Below are 10,802 nucleotides of genomic sequence, written 5' to 3'. Positions count from 1 at the left end.
TCTCTAATCGCTAAGTAATTATATAATTATATTAATGAAGAATAGTAATGACAAATAGGCTAACCCTATGAGTAGAAATCACTAGCTTATACTTCAGGAGAAACCCCAAGTCAGGAGAATCAAGCAGAGTGTCTGCTTACATCCAATCCCACAAATTAACTGTCTTCAACCCTTCTCAACTGCCCCTCACCCAAAGTTCTCCAGGGGGGATCCCCTGGAATTCTGGGTGAGGCTCTCCCTGTACCTTTGCAGGGATTCCATGCTTTGCATCTGCACACAACACCTCCTCCAAGAAGGGGAGGCCTCTCTGGAACTAATCTCTCCAGAAGCCAGGAAAAGAGGGTCAGCTTCTCACTCACCCTGGTCTAAGCACCAAAGGAGAAGATTCAGCAGTCTTTTCAGAAGCAGTCCAAGATCCAGAATCCCAGGTCCAACTCACCTCTAAGAAATAGAAATTCTTGAAATTTGGGAAGTGGAGGAGCCCAGATATGTTCATAAAATTCCAGTCAAGATTTAATAAAATAATCAAAAGAAGCACTGAGAAAGAAAACCAAAGCAAAATAACTAAAACTTCCTCCAGTTTCTTCAAGACTACACAATAATACTGCCAGAATCCTATGGAAATTTTGAACAGAAATATGTTGGGGAACATGGAAAATAACGTTCTTAAGATGCCCTGTTTCATAGAACGCATGAACAGACAGGTGCCTAATCCATTCTGTTTTGATCCCTGGCTACAAGAGGACACAAATCCTTAATTCATGAATATCAGGTAGAGTAAAGGAATAGGCCAAAGAAGCACAAATCATGGAGAATTCCAGGAGTGGCAGTCACAGCAGGACTCAAGGTCATACCAGCATCCACAGCAGGGCCACCACTGAGGGCAGTTGAAGAGGAAGCCAGGATCAGTCTAACCCTTAACATAGCATTGTCATTAAGCCTTTTCTTGAGGATAACATAGGGCTGGACCATCATCCAGTCTTATTTGAAGCAACATTATGGGAAAGGAACAGATGAGTATCCAGGCAGCCTCTGTCAATGTTATTCTCAATTTCAGTTCATTTATTGCCTTGGTGCTTTATTGCTCTGCAGATTGTGTATTCCTAGACATATCCTGGCACTAGTGTCTGTAGATTTCTTTCTCTCTATGCTCTCTTGGCTAGGAAAAAAATAATTGTAATTTTCTTTAGATTTTTCTATAAGATTTCTGATATTTTCATGAAGAATTGACTTTCTAGAACTTCAGGAAAGATGTTTGTTGAGGAAGTAGGGTATAATTCTTTTTGCTATCAGGATATCTTGTCTCCATTTCACGTGTATACACACATCTTGGATGGGCATTATGAATAGAAACACTGATGAGACAAAATTAAATAGTCGGAGTACAGGTTGGGGCTGATTTCCTTCCTGGGAAATCAAGAAATTATCATAATAATCCAAAGATAATAATACATTATATAAATTATAAATAATAAATAGAATGAATAAATATAAATTATATAAATGAATTAAATAAATGCCTCTTTAAGAAATAAAATTTATATGGTGAGTCACAGAGCCAAATTCTGAAAAATTGAATTTGAAGATCACATGAAGAGTGATGAAAGTAATGTGCACTGGGCAGATTCAAGCTGTGAAATATTTCAAAAAAGGAATCAAGCAAGAAAGGAGCAAAAGTTGTCATGAGAGAAATATCTAATAAAACATAGACTTGGACTGATCATATAATGTGAACAAGGGAAAAGCAATATAAATGCAATGTGCTTCAATGACACTTTTTCAATATCAACAGATCTTAAGAAATGCTTCTCTCATGTAAGGTGAATCCTCCACTACAATTCTATGGAATTAAAGTACAGAGCCATACAGAAAAGGCAGGCATAGATGGCCTTCAAGCTACATAGTTAGAAGGAATGCCTACAATGATGACATCATGAGATCCATATGAATTGGCCTATGCGCCAAAAGACTTTTTCAAAAATCATACAACATGGGTATGCATGTATGGATTGAAATCTGTATCATTTATAGGAGTATCCATATCAATGTGATGATAGATCCCCTAACGTAAATCTGAAGTTTTTAAAGAGATTCAAATAATAGAGGCACATTAGAAATAGGAAGAAATGTGGAACTAGAAAGAGTAAGTCAAGGTTGAAGGTGGGAGAAGGGATGTAAAATATCCACAATTCACAGGGGATTACTATAATCTAAGAGAAGAACTTTCTAATAGAAAATCTAGTTCAGAACTATAGGAGACAATGATGGTCAAAAAAAGAAAAGAAAACATGGAAGCAGAAGAGACAGAGAAAGTGTAGTGTCATGGAAGTCAAGGTTAGAGAAAATTCCAAGAAATTGAATCAATGGTTTAAAAGACATCAGAAATTTTAGCAGAAAGAAAATAAAATAGAACTATAATATTTGATTGAGAATATAAAAACAATAGAAGTGGCATTAATGAAGGCAGGACTACCAAACTGTTTCTGAAAGATTATAATAATTTAATTATTTAATTAAAGATTATAATAATTTAATTATTTAATTCCTTCTAAAGAAATGAATTCTTTGCACTGCATACATAACTCAACATCAATTCAACAAATGTTTTAAAAAGCCCTTGTGCTAAGCCCTGCAGTACATACAAAATTTAAGTTTCTGCCAAAATTTCAGGTAGTTCCTGCCCTCATGGAACTCGTGTTTTTATTAAGCAATTTGTTTTTAATTAATCAGTTTAATTAAATTATTGAGGCATAAGAGATATAGACTCTTTCTTGGAATCAGGTTAACTTAGTTTAAACTGCCATCTCTGCCCTTCATTGATCAAATGAGCTTGGACATGTCAATTAACCTTTCCAAGTTCCAGGCAGTTTTCAAAGACTGAGGTGAAAAGCATTGATGAGTTTTTTTTTTTTAGTTTTCCAGACCCATGACATCAGTACATAGGGAAAAGAATCCAAAAAAATTAGTAAATACCTTTGCATTGAGGATCCCCTTTCCAGTTGGGTCCTATACAAATTACCTCAGTTGATCCTTCAGGCTGGAAATTTGATAGACAATGATAAACCACTTTATCTCCTGGCATATAATAGCTTTTTGAAGTACCAAGCATGTCAGAATTATTAAACCTGGGAGGGCGTGAACATCTTACATCTGAAAAACATGTATATTTGTGTAATTGATTGCATTTTAAAGAAAGATATGATCAATCAAATCACTGCAACAACATGGTGGTAAAACACACTCTTGTTTTTCAAGGCACTTACTTCAGAAACTTAAAACATTAGGGTTTTTGCTGGTTTTCCCAGGACAACTTAGCAAGGATAGAGAATAAAAGGGGATTCAAAATAAATAAAAACATGAATTCCCCAAAAGAGACACATTTAAGGAGAACTTTATTGGGACTATAGTGGGAAAGAAAGGGACTTCAAAATATCACTGGCTTATTCAAATTGATTTAAAACTCAAAATTTTTTATCCTAACTATTAAAACTAAAGAAAGTGAGAATTACCAGCATCAGTATGAAATAAGCCATATTGTGCTAAATTCTCTTGATGATAAAGTAGGCATTCAGGCTTAGAAAGACTTTCTGGTACTTGTGAGCATGTCCACAGACTTCATTGGTTCTTGTTGGATTATTAACTTTGTCCAGAGAAAACTTAGTGCCAATAAGGAATTAGAAAGCAAAGAAATTGTTGCTCTATTTTCTAACCCCCAGTACACTGTGAAGTATATATTACTTTTTAAAAGAACAGATAAATTATTCAGAAGATAATCTATTTGAAGACTATAAAGTTATTGTATTATGATTATTCTCCATTTTGTATTGAATTATTAAGCTGCTTCTAGTTAACATTTGGACAATTCTAATTCAAAGATGACTTTGGGAAATCATATCTATTTTTTCATTTGTCTTTTATATTGTTTTGGTCATGCTAGGGTTACTTAGTGAAAATAATTTCTAAGCTAGGCATAGGTACTTAAAAAAAATTAAATTGTCCTTGAAAAGAAAGAAAAGATCTTCTACCTTTACATTGTGGTGGACTAGACCAGGTTCCTCCATTACAAGTTATAGTTGCTAGTCCATCAATGTTATAACCTTCTTTACATGCGTATATCACTTCTTCTTCAAATTCATAACTTCCTGACACTTTAACAATGATACCATTACGTATTTGAGGTGGTTTTCCACATGGAATTCCTGAAAAATAATGACAAAAATATATCCTTTATGTTAATTTTGAAAATTTTATTTTATTATATATATTAGCAAATATTTATTATGATAAAATTAGAAGTGATAATATTTGATGATGTATAATATGTTATCATAAATAATGCTTATTTATGAATAATTTTATCCAAATCAATTAACTTCACAAAAACAGAAAGTTTTGTTCAGATAGAAAATCAAAATCTGGTCATTTATTCTGTTGAAATTGAAAGAATGCCAACTGTTCTAGAAAATTTTATCATGACATTTATTTCAATGGAATTCATGATGTAGACCATCTAGAATGTAACTTTAGCGATAGCCAGGTGGCACAGGACAGAGGGTAGAGCCTGAATCTCAATTGAGCCTCAGATACTTAGCAACTATTTGATCATGGGCAAGTCACAATCTCTGCTGCCTCGGTTTCTAGGTAAGTAAAATTGAGATGACATTAATATAACCTACCTCCAAGGATTGTTGTTAGGAAAAATGAGTGAATGCTTGTAAAATTCTCTGCACACATAAAGTGTTATATCAGGGCAGCTACATGGCACAGTGGATAGAGAGCCAGGAATGAATATGGGAGCTTGTAGAGTCTGATCTAACCTCAGACACCTCCTAGCTGGGTGACTTTGGGAGAGTCACTTAACAGCAATTGTCTACCCCTTACCATTTTTCTGCTTTGGAACTAATACTTAGTGTCAATTCTAAGACAGAAGGTAAGGGTTTAAAAATAAAGTGCTCTATAAATGTTAAGTATTGATGGAAGAATTAGCAGTATAATACAATGCATTAGGTATAATTAGGCAATAACATTTTCAAAGTGTATTTTCAGGTATTTCTTTCTAACTGATAATAATACTGGCATTTCCATTGTGATTTGGAATTTGCTCAGTAGTTTATATTATTTATCTCATTTATTCCTGCTAATAACTGTGTGAAGTAGATCCTACAGAGATTAGTATTTCCTTTTTACATGTGAGGAAAACTGAGTGTCAGGAAAGTAAATTGACTTTCTCAGGATCACACAGCTAATAATAATTAGAGATCAGTTTTGATTTGTGATATTTAGATACTAAATATCTAAATTCACAGTAATTAAGTCACTCAGCTTTATTACCTCTCCGAAAGATTATCTGAAAGACACTGATTGTCTCCTGACTATTGGAGAATATCACTAAATAGAATATTAGAAATCTATAGTTGATTTTGATCAAAGTCTCTTCCCACATTGAAAATTCCACTTGGTCAATAAATCAAACATTGTGCTGAATTCTGAGTATACAAGAAAAGTAAAAGAGAATTCCTGCTCTCAAGAAGCTCATGGTCTAATGGGGAGACAACATGCAAATTATATACAAACAAGCTATATACATAATAAATTATAAATTACTAAGGAAAGGGAGGTCCTATAATGATGGATTATCACAAAAAGTTTCCTGCGGAAGACAGGATTTTAACTGGGACTTGAAGGAAACTAGAAAACTAGGAGGCTGAGATGAAGGGGGAGGGCGTTCTAGAAACTGGTGAAGGATTGTGACAATACACAGATTAAAATGCTGAGGTGTTAGTAAGTGATGGGGAAAAAAATCATACACATAGAAAAAGCAGAATAGTGCACTGAATAGAACTTTGTAGTTCATTCTGTTGATGAAAATGCAGGAATGACCAGTATAAAAAGTTGTCAAATGTGAGGTAGGAAATGAGTTCCAGACATCATTCTACCATTAAATTACCATATTTCAGTGGTCAAAATCACTACATAACTTTGGACCTCAGTTTACTCATCTGTGAAATGAGGAGATTGGGAGATGACAAGTATAGAGGTTTTGTTTCCTATTTATACAGTTTTTTGAAGTTTACAGTATGATTTCCTCATAGCTTTCTTGAAACAAAGCATGCATGCATTGCACAAGACAAGATAATCCATCCATTATTACTTTTGCTACTTTTTTCTTCCTAAAATTGACATCATCATATTGAATAAAGCAAGGGTACAATGAGGGAATAAGAAAAATTATCCTTTTGGGTCAGAAACACTGATGACTAGTGGTGCCTAGTGGAATAATAATCCACATCCCTTACATTTATACCAGAGAAAAACTTTTCCACTTGCTTACCCATAGATTTTCTCTAGTTCAATATAATTTTTGAGATCATAGATTGTCTTATGTTTGTTTGTATCTCTCTAGCAAAATGCTCTGGCACGCTACAAGTACTTAGTACATTCTAGTTGACTGATTCTATTGTGAGTGTTTAGAGCTACTATCTTGTGGAAAACTTGCCAAGAAGCATCATTACCAATACAATGAGGAGGTGAGCTCCATTTTCCCATATTGCATTTTATTTCCTCTTCTCCAATCATTATGAAACCCTGCTGACACATGTAGCTTACTCTAGTATTATGTGCATAGGTACTGGGCTCCAGATTGTCCTTATCTTCTTTTGATGTGGTCACTTGCTTAATGTCTCCATATTTTATAGCAGGTGGCTTAGAACATGGCTGTTTTTCTATGTGGAGAAGAGAATATGGTTATAAAAAAGTATCAAATACAATTGTTAGGAGAAAACAAAAATAAAACTCTTTTATTGAATATCACTGCAAAGCAATTTTTAATGTATAACTATTTTACAAAGGCCATGATGCATTGAAAAGAGCACTGACCCTGGAGTCAGAAAATTCAAGTTCAGATCCCAGTTCTGCCATTTACTAACTATTTGACATTGTGTGAGCCATTTAAATTCTCAGCCACAGATTCTTAATCTAGCAAAAAACAGTTGTTGGACTCTACATGGTCTCTAGAATTTCTTCCAGCTCTAGACTGTCATCCCATATTCCCCTTATTATTAGACTTTCTAGTACCTCTTTCTATCGACTATTTATGTGACTGACTCATTCTTCTTTTTCATTGACTTGTTCAGAGAAGAATAATATATGTTGTGGGAGATTTGCTAAGCCATTTTCAGGACTTGTTTCCTCTTTTTGTGTCCACCTGCCACTCAATTCTCACCTGTGATTCCAAGAAGCTGTAACATGGACCACAGTCACAATTCAGCAAACTATCTTGGTACGCAGGCTAAAGCAAGTTGTGGGTATCTGTGAGTTAAGAGTGTGTCTACCCAAGATATACAAATAGCTTCCCTGGCAGATGGGATGAAACTGAGGGACTTTTCAGATACTAGAAAATAACACAACAAAATGATGTCTTCGGTTTCATGTTATTAAACAGCTTTCTAGGAAGTAAATTTGCCCACATCTATAGTCATTTAGCTCCAGGGCCAATTGAAAAGATTACTTTTTTATTGTCACATGATCTATACTAATCTCTAGGCACCTGAAGAGTGGGATTTTTGCAAACTGATGCAGAGAAATGTGTAGGAACAGAAGAAGCAGGAAGAAGAGGATGGAAGGTTGGTAGCAGAAGGATTCTGGGAGTCAATGGTGCCTATGAAGGGACTTTTGGGGGGTTGCTCTTGAACTCTGTGAGGAGGGACAGCTCTGAGACCCTTCTTCTGGACTGAAATCATCCAAATCCTGATAAAGTGCTTCCTGATTGGATATCTACTGTTATCCTGCATCTGTTCTGATCCTTAGAAATCAATACCTGTGTGGACTCAATTGAACTAGCAGTTTACTTTGAGGGTTAGCCCATGGGTGACTGGATTTAGCCTTCAGTGTACCTCTTAACTAAATCAGCTAACAACCTAGAGACTTGCTTCAATTACTTAGCAGAGGGTTAGCTAATATAAGGAGAACATCTAGATAGAGAGGATGTCCAAACTTGCCTTAGCTGTGGCTGAGGGTTGAAGACTGTGGTTCTTTTGGGTGTTAGGGATTCCTACTACGGTCTTTCCCAATCTAATTTAATCTTCTAATTAATATAATTAATTTTAATGAACCATCATAAAAATAAACAAATAGCATTCAAATTTGTTGACAGAAGAAAGAAGATTTGTTAAGTGGAGGTTAACACTGGATTTGAGATTTCTCCCCAACTGGGTAAAGCAAAATTCCCAGTCATGTGTTCTGATTTCTTTTCCAGGTTAGCTGTCTATGGCAAGAGAGGGAACCCTTGGAGGAGCTAGGTTGAGCAAAGTCCTAGTCAAAAGTCTATTCCATCTCCTAAGGAGTTTCTCTGCTTCTGTTATTGATAGCTGTGATTCCTGTTTATATTGGCTAAAGACAGAGAAGCCTTCATCTTTATTCTCTGTCTCAGAGGGAGATACCCTGTCAGATCAGGTAATGCTAAACCCTGGTGACCTGTTAACATTCTTCATGCAGGGTGTCCCATTTCCCTTTTAACACACCTCAGATAGAGAAGTCAACACCATTTTTGAAGGAAAGCTATTTTGCAAGATATGAAATACTAACCAATGCATTTGGGTAATGAATTCCAACGTCCATTTTCACATATTATCTCTTCTTGTCCTTGAAGAATGTAATTTTCTTTACAAATAATACTTATTTTTTCACCATCCTTATAATTCACTGTTATATCCATATCCTGAGAATTAGGTATTTGTGGTGGAGGTGCACACGATTTCATTGCTGGAAGATATTTATGTTAGGCGATATAATTTCTTCTATTCATAATTATGTTAGCTTATATGTCAGAGGCTACAGTTTCTCCTATTCACAGAATTTCCAAGTTCAAGTCAAATGAGGACAAACTGTAAGCATTATGCAAAATCTGTGGCTTACTAATTATAAGAAATATTTGTTTCTCTCCCTAACCTGCTTTCTCTCATTACCTCTATGGACCTCTAATTTACATGTTTTTTTGTTTGTTTGTTTGTTTGTTTTTTGCCAACAGTACCCACTAAATATTACTCCTTTGGCTTGTCATGGTGAGAACTTGACCCTAACAGGTTCTCCTCTTCGGAATAGATTTCAAGTAGATTCTGGCCAACAACTATTTTTACACAGGACAAGATTAAGTTTATTATGGGGTGAATGGACAGTTGTAATATATTCTCTGGCTGTGTTAAAGCATGAAAACAAGGTGTAAAAATTAATCCCAGTTTTATCCAATTCCCTTTTGCTTCTACAATGATGATGGCAAACAGAAAAGAAAAGAGATAAAGAGGTCCTTAGAATCCTTTGGTTTCTAGGCCATATGTCAATTTCAGCTTAGAAGGGGATTCACTAAATTTCAAATCATCTGCCAGTGATAAAATCCATTTATCCCTATAGAAACTGAATCATTTCAATCTTGAGATTGTTGCTATAAAAAGAACCAGAAGACAAAATAAAGTTGCAATCTAAATGAACCATATATTCACAAGTTTTGTTTAGAAAGACAAATAAATGAGTTGATTAAGATTTAAACATATATCCAAAGACAAAAAAGGAGATTTAATGGAATATAAATTCAGATTGGAGGGATTCTTGATTCTTCCCTCTTTCTAATTCCATAACTGGTCTGAATTATTTTTGACCTCTCTCTCCTTTCCATTTCTCAGGTGACTATGATTCTCATTTTCTCTCAATTAGACCCATTGTTGTAGCCTGTTAGTTTCCCCACATTCAGTCTTTCCTCTTGACAATCTTTCATGTAGGATATTACTGAAATAATCTTCCCAAGACATATCTGATTATATATCTCACCTGTTCAAAATCTTTCATCAACTCCATCCTTGTTTTTAAACCATAACACAAAATCTTCAGGCTGGTATTACCGACCTTTTAAAGCTAATTTCATATTAATCTGTTCACTCCCTAAATTCCTAAAAAACTACTCTACTAAATTCTTTCAACTCAATTTTCCAATGATCTAGTTATATTTATTCATACTTGTCATATTCTTTTTTATTTGTTCAAAACTTTCATTTACTAAAAATGAGATGGTAACATTTTATCTTAAGATGTAACAAAAGAAAATGACTTGGAAAACAATATGCAGTTTTTACAATAAAACATTTAATAGAGCAGTCACAGGTAAGCATCCTCCCATTATAGATAAGTAACACTTAATTTGCATTCTTATTTGTTACTCATCTAATTTTAATAGCATTTTAGTGTTAATTTCTTCCTCTAATCATAGAAAACCAGTAGGGGAAGAGACTGAAGCAATTTTATACTGATAAAAATTTCTCATATTCCTATAGTGCTTTGGAACAAAGCAGTACTTCCAGACGTTTTACTAGTTGATTCTCATTTCTACTTCTAGATATCCTATTCTTGTCTAGCAGCTTATTTCTGATTGCCTAAAACCATGCTTATATATTTCCTATCCTGAAAAAATCCTCTCATCCCCACTAATGACTGTCCAATATCTCTTCTGCCTTTTTAAAAATTTTAATTAATTAGCTTTTTTTTATTTTTAGAAAAATTTTCCATGGTTACATGATTCATGTTTTTACTTTCCCTTTTGCCCCCTCAAACTCTCCTCCCCTCCATAGCTAACTCCTATTTCCACTGGTTTTCACATGTGTCATCAATCAAGACTTATTTACATATTATTGATAGTTGCATTGGTGTGGTCCTTTTGGGTCTACATCCCCAATCATGTCCTCATCAACCCAAGTGTTCGAGCAGTTGTTTTTCTTCTGTGTTTCCTTTCCTGTAGTTCTTCCTCTGAATGTGGGTAG

General features: G+C 34.6%; 1 protein-coding gene across 1 annotated transcript in view; it reads right to left on the bottom strand.

The window, feature by feature from the left end:
- LOC123245940 (complement factor H-like) overlaps positions 1-10,802 on the bottom strand; it is a 115,292-nt gene that overhangs the window by 35,222 nt on the left and 69,268 nt on the right. Inside the window, exons 9-12 of the mRNA XM_044674909.1 lie at positions 8,584-8,760; positions 6,513-6,722; positions 4,026-4,199; positions 2,974-3,150 (exon numbers count right to left, since the gene is read on the bottom strand). Coding sequence (XP_044530844.1) covers positions 2,974-3,150; positions 4,026-4,199; positions 6,513-6,722; positions 8,584-8,760 — 738 coding nt within the window. The remainder of the gene's footprint in view (positions 1-2,973; positions 3,151-4,025; positions 4,200-6,512; positions 6,723-8,583; positions 8,761-10,802) is intronic.

Source organism: Gracilinanus agilis, chromosome 4 (genome assembly GCF_016433145.1).
Source record: "Gracilinanus agilis isolate LMUSP501 chromosome 4, AgileGrace, whole genome shotgun sequence".
NCBI classification, from domain to species: Eukaryota; Metazoa; Chordata; class Mammalia; order Didelphimorphia; family Didelphidae; genus Gracilinanus; species Gracilinanus agilis.
This window is presented reverse-complemented; position numbering and strand designations above follow the sequence as displayed.